The sequence below is a fragment of the Loxodonta africana genome, chromosome 14 (assembly GCF_030014295.1).
Source record: "Loxodonta africana isolate mLoxAfr1 chromosome 14, mLoxAfr1.hap2, whole genome shotgun sequence".
NCBI lineage: Eukaryota > Metazoa > Chordata > Mammalia > Proboscidea > Elephantidae > Loxodonta > Loxodonta africana.
Window position 1 is genome coordinate 91,163,460 of NC_087355.1, and position 22,350 is coordinate 91,185,809.

Below are 22,350 nucleotides of genomic sequence, written 5' to 3' on the forward strand. Positions count from 1 at the left end.
TGGCTGGAGCTGGTTTCTTTGTTTTTAGTCCAATTAGGGAAGGATTTTTGGTCCCTGGGTTTTTTGTAGCTGCTTCTCTCAGGCCAGGAGAATGGGTTAAGAAAAGACCAAAAAAAAAAAAAAAAAGAGAGAGAGAAAGAAAAACCGCAGAGCAGTTCACTCTCTGGCTCAGGAAATTCCAATGTTAATGAAGCCGCCTGGGAAGGGGAGGGGAGGGTTCAGATAAATAGGAGAGAGTAAAAAAAAAAAAAAGTTACTTATCTTGCTTGGGATGACTGTTTTATCTGAGATTCCCGAGGGGCGTGTTGACTGTGTGCACTGGCTGGGTAGAGATTGCCCCTGAGGGTCAGGCCCGCATCCTGTGCTTGTGCTGTCCCAGAAGCCGTGGTTACTTCCTCCGCTCCCAGTCCAAAACCAGACGCTGCCTCCCAGTGACCCCTCCTCCTGTCAGCCGCCTCACTGCTCTGCCTGCGTGCACTGGCTGGGCTTCCCCCGAGGTCACTTCTGGGGGCTAGGGCTGAGCCCCGTGTTTGCGCCCTCTCAGGATGCCGTGCTCAGCTCCCCCGCACCCAGTCCAAAGCCCGGCGCCAAGGTTTTCTGACTGGGACGCTGGCTCCAGGCTCTGAAAACAGTCGCTGCTTCCCCGTGGTTGCTCGTCCTCAGTCTCTGTCACTCAGGTCAACTCTTTAGATCTGTGTTTGATGGTCAGGGTTTGTAGATTGTCATGTATGTGATCGATTCACTTGTTTTTCTGAGTCTTTGTTGCAAGAGGGATCTGAGATAGCTTCTACCTCGTCAGCCATCTTGGCCCCGCCTCGCAACTGATACATCTTAGATGGCCGCTTGCTAGCGTTTAAGACCCCAGACGCCACTCTCCAAAGTGGGATGCAGGATGTTTTCTTAATAGATTTTATTATGCCAATTGACTTAGATGTCCCTTGAAACCATGGTCCCCAAACCCCCACCCCTGTTACGCTGGCCTTCAAAGCATTCAGTTTATTCAGGAAACTTCTTTGCTTTTGGTTTAGTCCAGTTGTGCTGACCTCTCCTGTATTGTATGTTGTCTTTCTCTTCACCTAAAATAGTTCTTATCTGCTATCTAATTAGTGAAAACCCCTCTCCATCACTCCCTCCCTCCCCCACTCATAACCATGAAAGGATATTTTCTTCTCTGTTTAAACTATTTTTTGAGTTCTTATAATAGTGGACTCATACAATATCTGTCCTTTTGCAACTGACTGATTTCACTCAGCATAATGCCTCCCAGGTTCCTCCATGTTATGAAATGTTTCACAGATTCATCATTGTTCTTTATCGATGTGTAGTATTCCATTGTGTGAATATACCATAACTTATTTATCCATTCATCCGTTGATGGGCACGTTGGTTACTTCCATCTTTTTGCTATTGTAAACAGTGCTGCAACAAACATGGGTGTGCATATATCTGTTCATGTAAAGGCTCTTATTCCTCTAGGATATATTCCAAGGAGTGGAATTGCTGGATCGTATGGTAGTTCTATTTCTAGCTTTTAAAGGAAGTGCCAAATTGATTTCCAAAGTGGTTGTACCATTCTACATTCCCTCCAGCGGTGTATAAGTGTTCTAGTATCTCCACAGCCTCTCCAACATTTCTTATTTTGTGTTTTTTGGATTAATGCCAGCCTCATTGGAGTGAGATGGAATCTCTTTGTAGCTTTGATTTGCATTTCTCTAATGGCTAATGATCATGAGCATTTCCTCATGTATCTGTTAGCCACCTGAATGTCTTCTTTAGTGAAGTGTCTGTTCTTACCCTTTGCCCATTTTTTAATTGGATTATTTGTCTTTTTGTAGTTGAGTTTTTGCAGTATCATGTAGATTTTAGAGATCAGACCCTGATTGGAAATGTCGTAGCTAAAAACTTTTTCCCAGTCTGTAGGTAGTCTTTTTACTCTTTTGGTGAAGTCTTTGGATGAGCATAGGTGTTTGATTTTTAGGAGCTCCCAGTTATCTAGTTTTTCTTCTCCATTGTTAGTAATGTTTCATATACTGTTTATGCCATGTGTTAGGGCTCCTATTGTTGTCCCTATTGTTTCTCCCATGATCTTAATCATTTTAGATTTTATGTTTAGGTGTTTGATCCATTTTCAGTTAGTTTTTGTGCATGGTGTGGGGTATGGGTCTTGTTTCATTTTTTGCACTGTTTGTTAAACAGGCTGTCTTTTCCCCATTTAACTGACTTTGGGCCTTTATCAAACATCAGCTGCTCATATGTCTGGATTCTCAATCCTGTTCTACTGGTCTATGTATCTTCTGTTGTTGTACCAGTACCAGGCTGTTTTGACTACTGTTGGGGTATAATTGGTTCTAGTGTGAGGCCTCCCACTTTGTTCTTGTTTTTCAGTAATGCTTTACTCATCCGGGGCCTCTTTCCCTTCCATACGAAGTTGGTGATTTGTTTCTCCATCTCATTAAAAGATGTCGTTGGCATTTGGATCAGAATTGCACTGTATCTATAGATTGCTTTGGGTAGGACAGACGCTTTTACAATGTTAAGTCTTCCTATCCATGAGCAAGGTATGTGTTTCCACTTATGTAGTTCTCTTTTGGTTTCTTGCAGTAGTGTCTTGTAGTTTTCTTTGTGCAGGTCTTTTACATCTCTGGTAAGATTTATTCCTAAGTATTTTATCTTCTTGGGGGCTACTGTAAATGGTATTGATTTGGTGATTTCCTCTTCGATGTTCTTTTTGTTGGTGTAGAGGAATCCAACTGATTTTTGTATGTTTATCTTGTATCCTGATATTCTACTGAACTCTTCTATTAGTTTCGGTAGTTTTCTAGAGGATTCCTTTGGGTTTTCTGTGTATAAGATCACGTCATCTGCAAATAGAGATACTTTTACTTCTTCCTTGCCAATTGGATCCCTTTTATTCCTTTATCTAGCCTAATTGCTCTGGCTAGGACCTCCAGCACAATGTTAAATAAGAATGGTGATAAAGGGCATCCTTGTCTGGTTCCCCTTCTCAAGGGGAATGCTTTCAGGCTCTCTTCATTTAGGGTGATGTTGGCCGTTGGCTTTGTAGAAATGCCCTTTATTACGTTGAGGAATTTTCCTTCTATTCCTATTTTGCTGAGAGTTTTTATCATGAATGGGCATTGAACTTTGTCAAATGCCTTTTCTGCATTGGTTGATAAGATCATGTGGTTCTTGTCTTTTGTTTTCTTTATATGATGGATTACTTTGTTTTTCTAATGTTGAACCATCCCTGCATACCTGGTATGAATCCCACTTGGTCGTGGTGAATTATTTTTTTGATATGTTGTTGAATTCTATGGGCTAGTATTTTGTTGAGGACTTTTGCATCTAAGTTCATGAGGGATATAGGTCTGTAATTTTCTTTTTTGTGTCGTGTCTTTACCTGGTTTTGGTATCAGGGATATACTGGCTTCATAGAATGAGTTTGGGAGTATTCCATCCCTTTCTATGCTGTGAAATAACCTTTAGTAGTAGTGGTGTTAACTCTTCTCTGCAAGTTTGACAGAACTCTGCAGTGAAGCTGTCCAGCCCAGGGCGTTTTTTTGTTGAGAGTTTTTTGATTACCTTTTCAATCTCTTCTTTTGTTATGGGTCTATTTATTTGCCCTTCCTCTGTGTGTGTTACTTTAGGTAGGTAGTGTGTTTCTAGAAATTCATCCATTTCTTTCTAGGTTTTCAAATTTGCTAGAGTACAGTTTTTCGTAGTAATCTGATATGATTCTTTTAATTTCAGTTGGGCCTGCTGTAATATTGCCCATCTCATTTCTTATTTGGGTTATATGCTTCCTCTCCTGTTTTTCTTTTGTCAGTTTGGCCAGTGGTTTATCAAATTTTGTTCCTTTTTTCAGAGAACCAGCTTTAGGTCTTGTTAACTCTTTCAATTGTTTTTCTGTTCTCTATTTCATTTAATTCTGCTCTAACTTTTACTATTTGCTTTCTTCTGCTGCCTGAGGGTTTCTTTTGTTGCTCTCTTTCTATTTTTTCAAGTTGTAGGACTAATTCTTAGATTTTGACCCTTTCTTCTTTTTGTTTGTGTGCATTTATTGATATAAATTGACCTCTGAGTGCTACTTTAGCTGTGTCCCAAAGGTTCTGATAGGAAGTGTTTTCATTCTCATTGGATTCTATGAATTTCTTTATTCCATCCCCGATGTCTTCTCTAATCCAGTTGTTTTTGAGCAGGGTATTGCTCAATTTTCAAGCGTTTGATTTCTTTTCCCTGCTTTTTCTCTTGTTAATTTCTACTTTTATGGCCTTATGGTCAGAGAAGATGCTTTGTAATATTTCAGTGTTTTGGATTCTGCTAAGGCTTGCTTTATGACCTATTGTGTGGTCTATTCTAGAGAATGTTCCATGTGTGTTGGAAAAGAAAGTATACTTGGCTGCTGTTGGGTGGAGTGTTCTGTATATGTCTAAGAGGTCAAGTTGGCATTTAAATCTTCCATGTCTTTACTGAGCTTCTTCCTGGATGTTCTGTCCTTGACAGAAATTGGTGTGTTGAAGTCTCCTACTATACTTGTGGCACTATCTCACCTTTGAATGCTGTTAGAGTTTGTTTTACGTATCTTTCAGCCCTGTCGTTGGGTGCATAAATATTTAATATGGTTATATCCTCCTTGTATATTGTCCCTTAATCATTATATAGTGTCCTTCCTTATCTTTTGTGGTGGATTTAACTTTAAAGTCTATTTTGTCAGAAATTAATATTGGCACTCCTGCTCTTTTTCGATTGTTGTTTGCTTGATATATTTTTTCCATCCTTTGAGGTTTAGTTTGTTTGTGTCTCTAAGTCTAAGGTGTGTCTCTGTAGGCAGCATATAGATGGATCTTGTTTTTTAATCCATTCTGCCACTCTCTGTCTCTTTATTGGTGCATTTAGTCCATTTACATTCAAGGTAATTATGGATAGGTATGAGTTTAATGCTGTCATTTTGATGTCTTTTTTGTGTGTGTTGTTGACAGTTTCTTTTTCCCACTTAATTTTTTATGTTGAGTAGTTTATATATATTGTCTTTTCCTCTTATTTGTTGTTGTTGATTTTGTTTCTGCTAAGTCTGTATTTTTTTCTTGTATTTTATTTTGATACGTAGGATTGTTAATCTCCTTTGTGGTTACCTTAATATTTACCCCTATTTTTCTAAATTTAAATCTAACTTTTATTTCTTTATATTGCCTTGTCTTCCTCTCCATATGAAAGATCTATGACTACATTTCTTAGTCCCTCTTTATTGTTTTAATGTTGTCTTCTTTTACACGACGACATTTCTGTTTCCCTGTTTTGAGCATTTTTTTATCTTGATTTATTTTTGTGATTTCCCTATCTGTGTTGACATCTGATTGCTGTGTCCGGTGTTCTAGTCTTGGGTTGATATCTGATATTATTGATTTTCTAACCAGAGAACTCCCTTTAGTATTTCTTGTAGTTTTGGTTTGGTTTTTACAAATTGCCTAAATATCTCTTTATCTGGAAATGTCCTAATTTTGCCTTCATACTTGAGAGACAGTTTTGCTGGATATATGATCCTTGGCTGGCAATTTTTTCCTTCAGTGCTTTATATAAGTCATCCCATTGCCTCCTTGCCTGCACGATTTCTGCCAAATAGTCTGAGCTTATTGATTTTTCTTTGTAGGTGACTTTTCATTTATCCCCAGCTGCTTATAAAATTCTCTCTTTATCTTTGGTTTTGGCAAGTTTAATTATAATATGTTTTGGTTACTTTCTTTTTTAAAAGCTTCCTTATGTGGAGTTTGATGAGCATCTTGGATATCTTCTCATCTTTCACGATATCAGGGAAGTTTTCTGCCAACAAATCTTCAACAATTCTCTCTGTATTTTCTGTTATCCCTCCCTGTCCTGGTACGCCAATCACTCGTAGGTTATTTCTTTTGATAGAGTCCCCCGTGATTCTTAGGGTTTCTTCATTTTTTTTTTAATTCTTTTATCTGATTTTTCTTCAAATATATTGGTGCCAAGTGCTTTATCTTCGATCTCACCAATTCTGCCTGCCACATGCTCAATTCTGCTCCTCTGACCTTCTATTGAGTTGTCTAATTCTGTAATTTTATTGTTAATCTTCTGAATTTCTGATTGCTATCTCTCTATGGATTCTTGCAGCTTGTAAAATTTTTCATTATTTTCTTGAATAATCTTGTCAATTTCTTCAACTACTTTATCTGTGTGTTCCTTGGCTTGTTCTGCGTAGGGTCTGGTCTCCTTCCTGATCTCGTTCCTGATGTCTTAAGGAGTTCCGTATATTAATCTTTTGCATTCCGCATCCGGTAATTCCAGGAAGGGACCTTCATCTTTGTTTTGAGAACTTGTTGAAGCGATCATGATCTGTTTCTTCATGTGATTTGATATTGACTGTTGTCTCCAAGCCTTCTATAAGTTATTGTATTAGTTTGTTTTATGTTTGCTTACTGTATCCTAGCTTCTTGCTTTGTTTCATTTTGATATGCCCAAATGGGTTGCTCAAGTGAGCTAGCTTGATAATTTTCACCTTTGAAGCTCTGAAGTCCTGTCCCCAGATGGCTAGAACTGTTATCAGGTATGTCCGTCTAGGAGTCCATTCACTTTTCTTGTATGGATTCAGCTCAGGTGTCCAGGTAGCTGGTCATCAAGTGTGTGGTACAGGCTCTGTTCTAGAGTCTTAGAGGGTCAAGGATGGTTGGTGTAGGTACGAGTACCTGGTTGCAGCAGAGGGTCACTCTCTGAACAAGGCAGGGGGCTTAGGATCACCCCCACATGTCTCTGAGGAAAATGTGTCCCTCTTCCCTAAAGCATACAGGTGGGTGGGTTCTGCAGATGGACCATGGGAACCTAATGCTTTTGGTTGTAAGGACTGGGAGGTACCAGTTATCCTTGGACCCCTTTCACAGGTGGCTGGGTGGCCTGAGCGGAGCCACCAGTCCTTAGGCCCCTGATGTGGGTAGGTGAGACCCTGTTTAATAGGCAGAGCGGTGTCAAACATCAAACACCCATCTCTCCACGACACAGCTGATATAGTTGCAGTCTGCCAACAAGGCCCTATTCTCCTGAAATAGGCCCACACAGGTCCATGCAGGGGGGAAAAGTATTCAAAGTCCATGGACCATTTATGCTTGGACAGGAGCCACTTCTGTCCTGAGCTCCCCAGGTTAGTGGAGCTGGCAGATTATTTTTTCCCCAGTTGTGAATTTATTCCTTCTCCGAGGCTGGGAGAATGGCTCAGGGTGCACGGCAGGACCTAACTCAGGCCCAGGGAAATGGACAGCCACTGAAGATGGCTTGGGGGCTGGGGGCGTGGTAACATATACGTTAGTACTTAGCTTTTGCCGAGAGCACTGTTCTTCTCTGGTCCTGGAGGTGTGAGTAGGCTGTGCAGCTGGCTGTTTCTCCCTGAGGAAACAGCAACCGATTGCTACCACCAGCCCACTGCAGCCTGAGGGCTCCCAGTGTTTCAGGTCCGGTAACTCCTCTCTGCTTCTGTACCATCTCTCCCTACCCGTGCTGCTCAGTCCATTTCCTAACTTTGCCTTTGACATTCAGGGCTCCTAGCTTGTCATAAATATAACCATTTCACTTGTTTTTTTGGTCTTTGTTGTAGCAGGGTTCACCGAAAGCATCTGACTACTCTGCTATCTTCTGGAGCCTTGTTTTTAAATAATGCCTTCAGTGCAGCTTGGACTTCTTCCTTCAGTACCATCAGTTCTTAATCATATGCTACCTCTCGAAATGGCTGAATGTCAACTAATTCTCTTTGGTACAGTGACTCTGTGTATTCCTTCCATCTTCTTTTGATGCTTGCTGTGTCATTCAATATTATGCCCATAGAATCCTTCGAAATTTCAACTCAAAGCTTGAATTTTTTTCTTCGGTTCTTTCATCTTGAGAAATGCCACACATGCTCTCCCCTTTTGGTTTTCTATCTCCAGCTCTTTGCACATGCCATTATAATACTTAACTTTGTCTTCTCGAGCCACCCTTTGAAACCTTGTGTTCAGCTCTTTTACTTCATCATTTCTTCCATTCACTTTAGCTACTCTATGTTCAAGAGTGAGTTTTAGAAGAATCTCTTCTGATATCCATTTTGGTGTTCTCTTTCTTTCCCGTCTTTTTAATGATGTTTTGCTTTCTTCCTGTATGATGTCCTTGATGTCATGCCATAACTCGTCTGATCCTCAGTCATCAGTGTTCAATACATCAAATCGATTCTTGATATGGTCTCCAAATTCAGGTGGTAAATACTCAAGGTCTTAGTTTGGTTCTCGTGGACTTGTTTTAATTTTCTTCAGCTTCAAGTTAAACCGGCATATGAGAGTTGATGGTCTATTCCACAGTCAGCCTCTGGTCTTGTTCTGACTCACGATGTTAAACCTCTCCATTGTCTTCTCCACCATCCATTTGCTTCTTTAGAGAACCTAGGCTATATCCACAGATGTAGTTAATTTTATTCCTGTGTTTTCCACTTGGTGAGGTCCATATGTATAGTCTCCGTTTATGTTGTTGAAAAATATTTGCAAAGCATAAGTCATTGGTCTTACAAAATTCTATCATGTAATCTCAGCATCGTTTCTATCACCAAGGCCATATTTTCCCACTATGGATTCTTCTTCTTTGTTTCCAAGTTTTGAATTCCAATCACCAGTAATTACCAATGCATCTTGATTGCATGTTTTATCAATTTCAGTTTGCAGAAATTGGTGAAAATCATCAGTTTCTACATCTTTGGCATTAGTGGTTGGTGCTTAAATTTGAGTAATAGTCATATTAACTGGCCTTCCTTATAGATGTATGGATATTATCCTATCACTGACGGTGGTGTACTTCGGGATAAAAAAAAAAAAAAATTGCTGTGGAATTGATTCCTACTCACAGCAACCCTACAGAACAGTGTCGAACTGCCCCATAGGGTTTCCAAGGAGTGGCTAGTGGCTTTGAACTGTTGACCTTTTGGTGAGCAGCTGAGCTCTTAACCACTGCACCACCAGGGCTCCTTCAGGATAGAAAGCACTAAACAAGCAGGTCCCCCAACACTTCTCCTGGGGCTGAGACCTCATGGCCAGGACAAGGAGGTCCCGGCCCTGTTCCCAGGATCCAAGTGTTGGCCCTTGGGGTCTAGGACTACCAGTGCTCTGAGGTCTTCTGTGTGAGGGTATTTGAGCATCAGGCCAAGCCTAACCGAACTGGTGGCAGGAAGGCCTCTTATGGAAAGGAAGTGAATTCACCGGGGTGGCTCTCTGTCAGTGTGATTTGATGGATAGGTCGGTGCCCCAGGCCAGCACTCTCAGCCCAAGGACTGCTCACTTGGGACCAGGCTGGGGCAAATCCCAGAGGGTGGGCAGGAGGCCTCAGGAATCTGGTGGGACTGGGCCACACTCCCACAAAGCCTCCCTGGCCACCCCAGCGGAGAAGCCCCCTGACAAGCAGCACTTCCTCAGGCCCGGGCCTCAGTCTGTGCAGAAGCCTGAGTGCTCTGGCCAGGAGTCCAGGGAGCCTTCCAGCTCCTGGGCGGGTCCCAACAAGGTGAGGAGGACACATGTTCATAAGCAGGTGGACACGTGGCATAAGACAGCCTGGGCTACATGACTAGCCTCCATGGCCTGCCGACTGGCCTCTCTGGATGTCATGGGGTGGGCTGAGACAGCTCATCCTGCCCCAGTGAGAAGACACAGTTATCAACACTCAGCTGGACTTGGCTCCTGGGCTAACAGGTACAGGGAGAAGCTGGTTTTCTGCCTCCGATGCTGCTCCAGGCCACACCTGAGCCCCCCGGCCAAAGACCCTGCTCAGCCAGCAACACTAACGCGGTCCTGCTGCCCCTGAATGAGGCCCTTCGTAGTGAAGGTGCTCATGCCAATCCTGGGAGGCTCGGGACTCCCCTGGCAGGGGGATTGGGCACGAGACCCCCTGAGGGCCTCCACCTGACCTCCTTCCTTCCCTCTCTTTCTCTTCAATGGGGTCTCCTGGCCGCTCCTCACCAGTTTACCTCAGCAGCATCTCCCTAATGAATTTAATATATTTAATCCCATCTCGGAGTCAGCTTCAGAGGACCTGAACAAACACACCAAACCTGGCTCTTGGCTCCACGTGCCCTTGACCTGGCTTTTAAGCGTATGGCCAGGTTGACCTTTACACCTGGCCACAGGCTGCCTTGCTATATCCACAGCCTGACCCTGATCTTGGGCCCTGGCCACAGCTCATGGCACCCACATCTCAGCCCTGACCCAGGCCTCAGATTGACTCCCAGGCCCTTTAGTCCAGACAGGTATTTACTTTAAAGGTTTTCCATGTAGGAGTGGGGAGGGGGTGGGGGGTGGAGGGGTGTGCTTGCCCCAGAAGCGCCCGCCGGTGCTCTGAGAGGTGGTCCAGGCCTAGGATGGAGTCCCTGGTGGCCTGTAGGGCCAGAGAGGCCTCACAGGCTTAGAGGACAGACATTTCGAGGCAGGTGTTCGGGTGGAGGAAACAGTCGGGAAAGGCCGGACAGTGGGTCACAGCTTTGGGAGCTTCTCCTGGACTGGAGAGTCCCTCACTCAGCCCGCAGGCACTGGGCCCCATGCAGGGCACTGGATGCCAGCTGGTGAGGATGAGGATGTCAGTTTCCACCTGAACCCACAGATATAACCCCGGCTGGCAGGGAAGTCAGGGATACCTCCGGAGACAGCCACAGTGAGGATGGACAGGAGGGGAGGGTACAGGACGGTAGTCGGGGGCGAGACGGCAGCCATGGGCAGGAACACAGGCCAGGCCTCTTGAGCACAGAGGGCATGGCCCAGAAAGACCAGGACGCTGTTGGGGGCACACAGTGGGTGGTGGGTCTGTGCGGGAGCCTGGGCCCAGACCAGGTGGGGACTTGGAAAGGAGGCAGGGATACCAATTCAGCATCAGCTCATGGATGGGGCTGTTCAGTGTCACAATATCTCCCACTGTGCTCCAAGGCTCACAGAGGCCAAGTGCTGTCTGGGCAGATGTCTGCCCCCATGTACAGGGTACACTCAGGGCTAGGTGAGTGGACCCTCAGGCACAGGAGGTGAAATGGTGTTGGACAGAAGTGCTAGGTCCCTGGCTCCTGCAGGTGGCTGTGCCCACTAGACCTCTGGGGCAGCTCCAGGGGGCCTCTTCTGCAGATCACCTGGGTTGGGGCCTGGCGATAGGGCGGATGGGGTGCCCTGCAGCCACCCCAGGTGAGACCCATCTCAGACACTGCCCCCCACAGGGCTGGGCAGACAGGATTGTGAGGTCTCTGGGTAGGATCAGCCAGGGCTGGAGCAGCCCCAGCGGTCTGCGTGGCTCCGGCGCTGAAAAGGGCTGTCGGCGTAGACCGGTGGGGCCCGCATAGGGCTGGTGCAGCGCCAAGTGAGGCGAGCGAGGCAAGCCAGGCAGGGTCCCCGGGGTTGGCTCTGCACCAGAGCCAGCAGAGACACCTGCTGAGAGGACACGTGAGCAGCTGCTCCCACCTCTGACTCTGGGTCATTCTGCAGCTGCCCCAGGTCTGCAGGGAGAGAGCCAGGGAGGGCGGCTCAGGCGGCAGGGCGGGGCTCTAGGACAGCCGGCGCCCTGCCCCTCACCCTCCAGCCCTCATTCCTGCCACCTCCTCAGGACCCTAGCCCCCAGTGAGTCAGGTCCTCACCCTGGAACAGGGAGTCCAAAAGATCCTGGCTGACTTGGCTGGGGCTGGTGTGATGGGTGAGGAAACCTAGACCAAGGCAAACCTGTGAGCATGGGCCTCGAGTGGCCAGCAAGGAGGGCCCACCAGAGCTCTGGGTGCAGGGGTGGTGTGAGCCCCAGCCTTGGCCTTACCTATAAGCACTGCAGCTCCCCGGCGCAGGGGAACCTGTGGGCACTGAAGGTAACCCTGGGTCTGGCTCAGGAAGCTGGGCACGTGTCTTGGGTACCGCTGAACCTAAGGACAGGAAGGGTCATGGCAGAACAGGAGGGCTGCCTTGGATGGAGAAGAGGCCCCAAGGTGAACCCAAGGTTGAAACTTCTTGGGGAGCACCCCCCCACCACAGGGCAGCAGGGCCTGGGGCCCCAGACCTGCCCCACCAGAGCCTGATGGTCAGGCTGGGCTCAGAGATGGGGGGACACAGATTGGTAGGCAGTGCACTCTATAGTGCACTCAGGGGACAGGCAAATACTGGACCAAGCGGGTAGCTGACCTCAGGCCTCATGGTCACTGCCTCCCTCCCACTGACCAGACGGTGGCAGAGGCGGCTGAGAGCCTCCGGGCTGTCGTAGTGGGCCACAGTCACCAGCTCCTCCAGCAGGCCCCAGCGCAGGGCCTGGTCACAGCGAGCCAGGGTCCACTCTGAGCTCTGCGATGCGGAAGGGAGCAGGAAATGGCAAGGGGTGGCCAGCCTAGCCACAATAAGTGGTGAGGGAGCCCAGGGCAGGGGTGGAGTGTGGGAGGCCAGGGAGGACCACAGAACCTGCGAACCCATGAGGCCCTCAGCTGAGATCCTGGGAGAACTCCTGACCCGCAGTTTTAGGGGAGACTGAGAGGGACTGGGTAAGGTTGAGGGGGACGGAAGGGGGTGGTCCCGGGAAGCGGCTGACCTCAGCAGCGTCCGGGCTGGGGTCTTGCAGGCGAAGCAGCAATGGCACCAGACTCTGCAGCACCAGCTTCCGCAGAGGGCCACGGAGCCCCACCCGGAGCCCACCCCGGCCCCGCCGTACCAGCGTCCCGAGGAGCCCGATCGCCGAGGCGCGGACCGAGTCCCGGGCCTGCGGGAGAGCGGGCAGTCAGGGATGACTCCGGACAGGCCCGGAAGCAGAGGTCCACGGGAGGGAGGCGGCGGCCAGGACGGAGCAAGGACCGAGGAGGACTAAGGAGGACTTCGATGTGGGGACCTGGTCGGGCCGGGGAGGGGCGGGGTGGTGCTCACGTCATCCAGTAGCCGCGGGAGGCGCGGCCTCAGCTCCGAGCTCAGCAGCTGCACTGGCGCCCGCGGCTGCAGCAGGAGCCTTCGCAGCGCACTCAGAGCTGCACCCACAAGCCGCGAGTCGGCCTCTCCCAGAGCGCTCAGGAGAGCCGGCAGCAAAGTGTTCACGTGTCGCACCTGCCGGGGCAGTGACTCGTGGGCGGGTCCTCGAAGGCCCCGCCCCGGCCCCGCCCATTCGCCTCGCCCCTCACCTTCCCGCGGTTCAGCGCCAGGTGGCCCAGGCCCAGCAGGCCCAGCCAGCGCACGGTGGGCTCGGGGTTGCCCTGCCAGGCGCGGAGCCGCTCCAGGATGTCCTCCTCCCGCAGGAGCCGCGTCGTGGGCCGACTCTGCAGCAGCTGAGAGGGGGAGACGAGTCTGCACACTCCCGGTCCCCTTACGGTGGCGCTGCCTAGCGATCGAGTCCATGGTCACCACTCACCACCCGTCCTGGATCGCCAGACCAGGCGGGGAAGCAGGCTCACCCCGGTGAAGAAGGCCATTGCCGTGAGGCGCTGCGTGTCGTCGGAGCTGCGTAGCCGGGGAAGTAAGTCGGCGAAGAGGCCTCGCAGGTGGTGGTCGGCATGCGTCACCATGGCGCTGTGAAAGGGAGGAAATGGGGGCTCTCCCTCCGCTTGGGGCATCACCCCTGAGAAGCCCCCAGTGGACCCCACCCCGCAGCTGGTCCGCAGTAAGCCGCCTCCTGGCGCGTGGCCCCAGGTTCCTCCTCACCTAGCCAGCAACAGGACCCCCTCCAGGTGCGTGTGGGCTCCCACCAACCTCCTCCAGCCTCCAGCCTGCTCCATGCACGTGACCACCATGCGGCCGCCGTCGCCAGTGAGCAGGGCCTTCAAGGCCTCCACTGCACAACTGGAGGTGGAGGCAGCGAGCAGTGAGGGTAGAAGAGTCTGGCTGGGCCCCCGCTGTCTCCCCACCCCCAGTGGCCGCCCTCACCTGGCGTGACTGTGCAGCGGTCCTTGGTGGGACGGGGCCCAAACCTTGGGGGTGTCAGGGGAGTGCGCACCGCGGGCAAGCTCGTGCAATTGTGTGACCAGCGCGAGAAGCAGGTGCGGGTAGAAGCCCCGCGTGGCGCCCACGCAGCCCGACACAGCCAGCATCTCCCCGAGGGCGCGCGTGGCCTGTGGAGAAAGTGATCTGCTCAAGCCTAGCGCGCGCCCGGGGCAGCGTCAGGCACCGGACAGGGCCAAAGCCTCAGGGACACATGCGGGACATTCTGGGCTCGCCGAACTCCCTCGGCGAAACTGCGGCCCTGCCCTCTCGCCGCCCTGCCGTGCCGCCCTGCCGAGCCCCCGGCGGTGCCGGCAGCCACCTACAGCCAGCGCCTCCTGCTCCGGCCCCGCCGCGCCCTTCAGCGCCCACAGCAGCTGCACGAGCACCTGCCCATTCACGCGCTGGTTCCGGCTCAGGCTGCGCCACAGCTCGGCCGCCGCCCTGGGGTGCCGGGGCGGTGGTGAGCCGAGGGTCCGAGGGGGAAGGGATGGGGCGCGTAGGGAGGTTAGGGAGGGGGTTCAGCTAGGACTCCAGCAGAGGAGGGGCAGGTAATCCACCCCCTTCCACGCCCGCAGAACCCCAGAAAAATGAAATAAGTGGTAACTGAGCCCACCCCACGGAGCCGGTCTGCTGGGAGAGCTGCAGGGCCAGCGGCTGTAAACAACCTGGGATGATAAAAACTCACCCTTGAAGACACTTCTCCTGGGGCAAATTAACCAAAGCGGCAGGGGTGTCGGGCGCAGAAGCCCCACCAGTTCGCCCCCCGCCCCGGGGCGCACCCCAAGCTGGTCTCCGGGAGCCACTGAGAGGGAGGGAGGGTTCCCAATTCAGGAACCCTGGCTAATGGCCGGAGGAGGCGGAAAGGAGGGGAGGGAGTCGGAGGCTCTGACCCCTCCACCACCCCCCATAGGGGGCTAGCCTGGGCCACCAAGCGGGAAAGAGGAAGGAAGCCGCGTGGGGCCCGCGCTAATGACCGCCGGGGACGCGGCGGACGGGCGATTGGTTACCGGTCTGGGGGCAGCGAGCGCGGCAGCAGCGCGCACACGACATCCCGCGCGTGTTCCAGGGCCAGGGCGCTCAGCACCCGCAGGGCTGCCCGCCGGGGCCGCCCCTCCGCTAGACTAGGCACCTGAGCCAACAGCCCGCGTAGCAAAGCATGCACCTGGGGTGGATGGGCGCAAGTCAGCGTTCGGCGGCTGTCCTTGACCACCAGACGTTACCCTCGCGCCAGCACCCACCCTCAGCCTGCCAGAGCCAGAAGCGGGTGGATCGGACTGCTCCCTCCTATCCCTACCCTTAGGAAGGGAATGACTGGAGTCTAAAGAGAAGGGGGAGGGACCCCTGGAAAAGGGAAGGTCTAGGGTGGAGAGGGAGCAGGCTAACCTGGTCCTCCAGCCGCTCCCCCCGGGCCTCCAGGGCTGCGGACAGGGTGAGCGCTGTCGCCTGGGTCCCAGAAAGGCCAGCCTCCTCCAGGCAGGCAGCGGTGTGCAATGCCAAGTCTGCTAGGGCCCCCTCCTCCCAGGGACTCTGGGGAGCCTAGGACAGTGGTGGGTGGGATATACGAGGTCCTCAAGGCTCTCCCAGCTCTGCTCCCCAACCTCACCCATGACCGAGCCCTCCTCAACCGGCACCTGTCCCCCCAGCTTCCAACACCGTCCCAGCCCCTCCACTGTTCCCAGTCCAGTTTACCCCCCTTCACCTCTCTCCTGCTTCGGCACCCTCCGGAGATTGAAGGAGCCCAGGCGGAGCCGTGGGCCCCCAGGCTGGTCTCCAGCCTCCCTTTTCCCCTCTTACCTGGTGGGTCCCTTCAGGGGGAGGCTCCTGGGCATTGGGTGGGAAGCAGGGCTCATTGCCAGCTATGGGGACAGTGGTTGCACTCCGAGGCTCAGCCTCACAGGACAGGGCAGGAACCTGGGCCTCAGGTTCAAGCTCCTGAGGCTCTGTCTGGAGGCCCCGGGAAGGAGCTGCCAGGTGCTGCCCCTGGCTAGCCCGGATGCCTTCCGCCAGAGCTGTCAGGGTCAGTGCCCCCACGGGACCTCCCCGGGCCCGGCCCCACACGCCCCCAGGCATGGTTGCCCACCACACTGAGTTGCGCAGCAGGGCCTGGCTGGCAGCACCTGCCAGTGCTCACCTGGGAAGTCCTGCCCAGGCCTGACCTAGAAGCAGGCCCCGGGCGGGACCAGAGGACAGGCGTGGTGGCGCCTGCGTGCATGAGCACTGTGTGCATGGGAGGCTGGGGTGCCATGCAGAGATGCCCCCAGGTGTGGTGCTCACTGCAGGAAGTGGCTTGAGAAGGGCCCTCTTGCCCAGGACGCTGGGGACAAACTTGTTGGATCTGGGGGAGAGGTGAGGTCCCGAGTGGGGTGGCTCTTCCAGGGCTAGAAGGGCCCTTGGCTCTGACCCCAGCCCCTCCTGGTGGCAGAACCTGGCAGGTATGGGCAGCCCCAGGAGGCCCCAGCAGGGGCTGTAAGCCTGGGCCTAGCCCTTTGCCGGTCTTGCCCAGCTCAGCCCTAAAGTAGCCAGCAGGCTAGGCCAGGCCAGGCCCAGCCAGCATCCTGGGGATGTTTAGGGGAACTGTCACCACCTCTGCGCTTGCTTAGGCAGCCCTGGGGTGGGACAAGTGAGGAAAGATGGAGCCGTGGCTGTAGCTCCTGGATGGCACCATTGTCAGGGCCGGGACCTCACAGGTCCTAGACGGCCCTGTGGCGGCATCCCCCCATCCTGGCTGGTCCTAGACGGCCCTGTGGTCACATCCCCCCATCCTGGCTGCTCCTAGATGGCTCTGTGCTTGCATCCCCCCATCCTGGCTGGGCCTCAGGGTTCCTGGGTGCTGGCACCGAGGAAGGTGCACCTGGGAGCTGGCGGTTCACGTGGGGCCATGTGTTCTGCCCAGTATGTGTGTGTCTGCCACACTCTCCATGCACCGTGCTGCCCATGGTGCTGGCCTGATGGGGCCTCTGCCCAAAATCCTACCCTCCCCCCTACCCACCACCACAGCAGGCGCTGCCCTACCCCGGAGTCCCAGGGGAGCCGGATAAGCCAGTTGGGCGGAATACCTGGGCAGGCGGAAGTGCTCCTGGAAGCTCTCCCGAACACTCAGCACCACCCCTACACCCATGCCCTGCCTGCCTGGACAGGAGGGCCTGGCTCCCACCCTCTGCTTCCTGTTGAGCCTCCCCACTGAGCAGTCCCAGGAACTGAAATTGCCAAAGCAGGCAGAGACCTGGGGTCAACTTGCCCACACAGAGGGGGCAGCCCAGGGCTGACCACTGGTCGTCCAGAGCTTAGCACCTCCTGGGCCCAGGACTGCTATGTCAGGAGCTGGATCCCTGCACACCAGGGCATGTACCTGGGGTGGCGGAGGCAGAAGTCCCCCAGGGCCTGGAGGCAGTAGAAGACAGAGGATGGGGTCCCCCAGTGGCAGGGTTGTGAGGGGCTGGCAGCAGCAGGGGAAGGGCACATCTGGGCTTCTCCCCCCTTAGAAAGCCTGGCACATCCCCACTGACCCCAGCCCAGGGGACAGAGTCCTAGGCAGATGTGGGAGCCCAGGACCATGCTCAGACCCCCCAGGGCCCTCTCTGGCATCACCAGCCCTGCCTCTGACACAGAGTCTTCCATGGGACTTCCTGGACTTTCAGGGGACACCAGAGCCTCCCTCTCCTGTGGCCCTGCCTCCCACAGCCCAGCTTCCCCAACACATCTAGGGCTCCTGAGACAGGAGCACAGAGCAGCTGCTCCACCTGGCGGTCAGTGGGCTTCCCTTGGGGGCATGAGCCCCCAGCACCCTGGGAGCCCTGGAGGGTGGACAGATGACTCAGACACATGGTGCAGGGCTGTGAGTGACTCGTGTTTGCTCAGGCTGCCCTGCCCATGGGATTCTCACAATGGGCCTCCAGCCCTCAGCCTGTCCACCAGGGCCTGCAGCTGCTCAGACAGCGCCACCTGCAGGGGAAGAGGAGGGGCTGATGAGGGGACCACTGGCAGAGGGCATTCAGGCCAGCGGGACAAGACCCTCCACCCACCTGGCAGAGCTCGGGGCTCTCCAGCCGCTTGTGGGCAGGGCTGAGGCGGCTCAGGGACAGCTGGGCAAAGGCTCTAGACTCGGCCAGAGATGGGAGGGGCTCACACAGCTGGAGGGAGAGGGAGAGGAAGGGGCTCAGAGGCTGGAGGGAGAGGAAGGGAGGTGCAGGGGATCAGTGCTGGCTAGGGCTGGGGTTGAAGGTGCAGACAGAAGGGGTGGGAGTGGCCACCTGTCCCTGCCGGACCCAGAGTTTCAGCAACGGCTCCACATGGGCTGGCCTCACAGTCTGAGGTTCCTGGGCCCCCTTTGGCCACACTCTCAGTTCCTGCCCAGCCTGGGGTGGTGGCTCCTCAGCCAACTGCAGCAAGTCCAACAGCAGAGACCCTGTGGGGGGCTAAGAATGAAGTGGTGGGGCTGGGGCCTTGAAGGGGGCACCAGAGGGATGGGAGGGCCTCACCATCTGAGCCCAGGAGCCGGAAGGCGGCCTTGCTTCCAGGCAGGGTCTGCTTCTCAGCATCCTCTGTCAGCTTCATCCGGGGCTGGCCCCCCACGGCCACCAGCTGGGGGGAGAGGGCGCTGGGTGGCTGGATTCTCGCTTCCCCCCATGGTCCCCTAGGTTCGCCCGTACCTGGGCCCTAGAACCGGGCCCCACCTTATAGACACAGCCCAGGGCAGGCTGCCGGGGGCAGGTGACCAGGCTGGTGCCAATGCCAATGAGGTCTACTTCACTGCCCTGTGGGGGGGGAACAGGTGACGCCAGCTCCTCCAGAATCTGGCACGGCCCAGGGACCCTCCTAGCCACCCTGCGGCCTGCCGCCTCCCCACCTCCTGGGCCAGCCGGGCCAGCTTCTCTTCATCGATGTTGTCGCTGACAGCGATGGGGACAGACCCCAGCCAGGGCACCTGGAACCTGTGAGGTGGGTGGGGTAGGGGCCCCTGGGTAGAGCCCCCTGTCCCCAACTCGCCCTAGTTCCCCCCTTCCTCCCCCCAGCCACACTCTTCCCCCAGGCACTCAGAGCCCCAGGTAACCCCAACCTGACCCTCACACTGGTCACCCCTCCCTGCCACCCCTCCCCCTCATGCGGATACCCAGCTCCCATCTGAAGGCACCTTCCAGGCACTTACTGGGCTGCAGTGGTCCGTAAGACCCCTCGGACCTCCCGGGCCTGCTGAAGCAGATCACCACTGTCCAGCCGCACTCCCACTGCCCGATAGCCCAGCTCTCCCAGGGCCAAGGCAACGGCCAGGAAGTTGGGGAGACCGCTCCTGCAGACAGGACGGGAGTGAGGGGCTGCAGCCTGCTCTGCCAAGTCCACCCTGGGCACCAGGTCTCACCTCCACACACTGTAGGAGTCCAGCAGGCCCTGGAAGCCCCGGGGGAAGGCCAGGGCATAGGCCACAAAGGCCGCCCGCTCCCCTTTGTGCGGCTCCTGCACCCCCAGCCCCAGGTGGGCACACACAAGCTCCAGCCACACCTCCACACGGCTGGCCAGGTCCACCTGAGGGCCCTCACTGGCTGCCGGTGCCAACATCTGTGGAAAGGAGTTGTGAGATCTGGGGGGCTGGGCTCACCTCGGGCTGGGGTTCTAGGCAGGGATAAGGCGTTACAGGATGGGGCTGGGTCAGCCTGGATGCACAGCTGGGCTGGCCCACCCTTTCCTGGAGCAAGGGCTTCCCTCGGGTCTGGTGTTTGGTTCTGGGTAGCGAAGGGAAAGGGTCACTGACCGGGTCAGGAGGCACCTCAGTGCCTGAAAAGGAAGTGACGAAGGAGTGCGCCAGTGTCCCGGCCACGGGCACTCCCCGCAGCTGGCCGGCCAGCACGTTGCTGCTGCAGTCGAAGCCTGGGCAGGGGAGTCAAGCGGGTTGGGAGGCTTCAGGCGGAGGGGTGGGGGTTTCTGGGGCCGGGCCTCCTCCTTCCCCGGCTTGCCTTCCTCCCGGCCCTCACCGCCCAGGTAGCTGTAGGTGGAGGCCGTGAGCCCCCCGTCGGGGCCCTGGGCACGCCGCAGCCCCATCTCCAGCAACCGCTTCTTCGGCCCCGCGATCAGGCGAAGCCGCGCCGCGTTGGTGGCAACGAGGCTGCGCGGAAGATGGGTAGAGGGGACCCAGGGTGAGGCTCAGGAAGCCATCCGAGCCGCCTGTTAACCTGGGGCCTGGAGCTCTACCAGAGTCCTGCGACTCCGCCAGGCCCCCATCGGGGCCGGTGCCTTGGCTCTCAGGGCGCACACGGGCAGAGGCTCGAGTCCCAGGTCCCTCGCTCCGCCCCACCGAGCCCGGCTTCAGGGCTCCACCCCGCGGGGCGCGGAGCTCCGCCCCCGGGACCACACCCTCAAGGGGCCGCCCTTTCCGAGCCCCGTCCCCAGATCCCTGCGGGCCCAACGAAGCGTCGCCCCCCCCACACCCCGGGTCCCACCTGGCGTAGCTGACCAAGCAGAGCAGCGGCGTCTCCAGCAGCTGCACCACCAGGAGCGGCCCGGACACCTGCAGCAGCGGCACCTGCGGGGAGTGCTGTCAGCGACAGGCCGGCGCCCCTTGCGCACCCCGCTCCACCACCTCCTGGCCCGCACTCACGCCCGGAAAGGCGAGGGAGCCCTCGGGCAGGGCCCGCACGGTCACCCCGGAGCAGTCCAGGGCCCGCAGGTGCGCGAAGAACGCGGGCTCGGTGTCCGGAGGCAGCACGGAGGCCAGAAACTCCACATCTGGGGGCGACAGAGGCACTCGTGGGGCGGGCAGGCACGGCCCTGAGCTGGCTGGTCGCGGGGCCGGGACGGGGGCTACCTGCGTCCCGCAGGCGGAAGGCCCTCAGGAAGCGCACGCAATCGCGCAGCCCGGCGGCCAGGGCGAAGGCGCCGCCGAAAGGGCAGCGGCGGAAGAAAAGCTCGAACTCGGCGTCGTCCCGCGCCCGGCCCGCGCGCCAGTAGGCCAGCGCCATGGTGGCCTGGTACAGGTCGGTGAGCAGCGGCCGTGCCGCTGCTAGGCCCTCGGGGTCGGGGTCCCGTTCCGTGCCCCGGGCTGCCGCCATCCCGTTCTGGCGTCTGCGGACTCTGGCCGGTCCTACCCGCCCCGCGTGACGCGCCCCAGCCAGTGGCTTTGCTCCCGAGGCCAACCCCGCCCCGCCCACCGCGGCTGGAGCTCTAATTTGTCCCGGGCCCTGTCCCACCTCCTGCGGTTCGCATTTCGCGGGTGCTCTTGGGACCGATAGGGGCTGGGCGGCCGAACCAGAGTCGGCTCCTTACGCAACGGACTCGTAACATTCAGAAAACGCGGGAAGGTGGGGACAACTGGAGTGCGACCTCCATTTCCCGCGCTAGAAGGGGTCAGGGAGGGACACTCAGTAGGGCCAAGGGATACTTTCTTCAGCAGTCAGGTTGGGAGGGCCTGCGTGCTCTAATCCCCAAACCCACCCAGAACCCTTGGGCTCCTGGGGCACAGCCTGTTCCAGCAGCAAAGACCCTCCTCCCAGCCTGTGTTGCCCACCCCTGGCATAGGGGGGCCAGTGGTAGCTCTAGATGGACCAGTCTTCATTGTGCCCATACAGAAGCCATGCTGACCCTACTTCAGCCCCTTTCAGGAATGGGTGCCATGCCAGGAAAAGTGAGGGGGCCTTTGGCCCACCCCCACCTGGTATCAGGAAGGCTTTTCTGTTGCCCGCCTTGCTCTTGTGTGCCTTGACATGAAGGTGCTGCCAGGGCAGTGGCTCCTGCACCCCCAAGCCCCTCAGAAGGTCCTCCAAAGCTCCTTGAGGGCAGCCATATGTTCCCCAGTGGCTTGGGTCCCACAGGAAGTAAGTCCACCCATACCCTTTCCACCCAACAGGAGGGCTGGTTATGGAGGCAGGCAGGCAGGCCCTCAGGGCATGTCATGGATTGAATCTTGTCCCCCCTCCAAGTATCTGTCAACTTGGCTAGGTCCTGATTCCCAGTATTATATGATTGTCTACCATTTTGCCATCCCAGGTGATTTGTCAATCCTATCTCTATCCTGTTAATAAACTGGATTAGTGGCACTTATCCTGATGAGGTCCACAAGATTAGGTAGTATCTCAAGCCAATCTCTTTCGAGATGCAGAGAGACAGGGGGACCGCATACTACAAAGCAAGCAGTGCCAGGAGCAGAGTGTGTCCTTTGGACCTGAGGTTCCTGAACGGGAAGCTCCTAGGCCAAGAGAAGATTGATGACAAGGACCTTCCTCCAGAGCCCACAGAGAAAGCCCTCCCCTGGAGGTGACGCCCTGAATTTGGACTTGTAGCCTACTAGACTGTGAGAAAATAAATTTCTCTTTGTTAAAGGCATCCACTTGTGGTATTTCTGTTATGGCAACACCAAATAACTAAAACAGGACCCAACTCCCAAGGGCACTGCTGTGCACTCTGGGCATCCTACAGTGTAAGGGCTAAAGGGGTAGAC

General features: G+C 55.0%; 2 protein-coding genes across 6 annotated transcripts; both read right to left on the minus strand.

The window, feature by feature from the left end:
* Nucleotides 1-10,975: 10,975 nt before the first annotated feature.
* On the minus strand, nt 10,976-17,628 carry MROH6 (maestro heat like repeat family member 6). Its single transcript, XM_003422414.4, has 14 exons — nt 15,720-17,628; nt 15,309-15,461; nt 14,933-15,087; nt 14,249-14,366; nt 13,869-14,053; nt 13,647-13,784; nt 13,400-13,514; nt 13,130-13,273; nt 12,882-13,055; nt 12,553-12,720; nt 12,192-12,311; nt 11,797-11,899; nt 11,627-11,692; nt 10,976-11,488 (listed from the first exon to the last, which is right to left on the minus strand). The coding sequence occupies exons 1-14, from the start codon at nt 15,993-15,995 to the stop codon at nt 11,250-11,252; spliced, it is 2,154 nt and encodes a 717-aa protein (XP_003422462.2). The 5' UTR covers nt 15,996-17,628; the 3' UTR covers nt 10,976-11,249.
* A 123-nt stretch (nt 17,629-17,751) lies between these two features.
* Nucleotides 17,752-20,990, minus strand: NAPRT (nicotinate phosphoribosyltransferase). 5 transcript variants are annotated; one of them, XM_064268161.1, is made up of 13 exons: nt 20,722-20,989; nt 20,515-20,642; nt 20,357-20,439; nt 19,892-20,022; nt 19,672-19,787; nt 19,282-19,478; nt 19,072-19,212; nt 18,772-18,856; nt 18,599-18,679; nt 18,404-18,506; nt 18,176-18,330; nt 17,948-18,055; nt 17,752-17,867 (listed from the first exon to the last, which is right to left on the minus strand). In XM_064268161.1, exons 1-13 carry the CDS (start codon nt 20,963-20,965, stop codon nt 17,805-17,807), a joined length of 1,635 nt encoding a protein of 544 aa, XP_064124231.1. In that variant the 5' UTR covers nt 20,966-20,989; the 3' UTR covers nt 17,752-17,804. The 5 variants fall into 5 exon arrangements, with proteins under 5 accessions (XP_064124231.1, XP_064124230.1, XP_064124233.1 ...); XM_064268160.1 differs by having other exon boundaries at nt 19,874-20,022; nt 20,722-20,980; XM_064268163.1 differs by lacking the exon at nt 18,599-18,679 and having other exon boundaries at nt 20,722-20,990.
* Between the last annotated feature and the right edge of the window lie 1,360 nt (nt 20,991-22,350).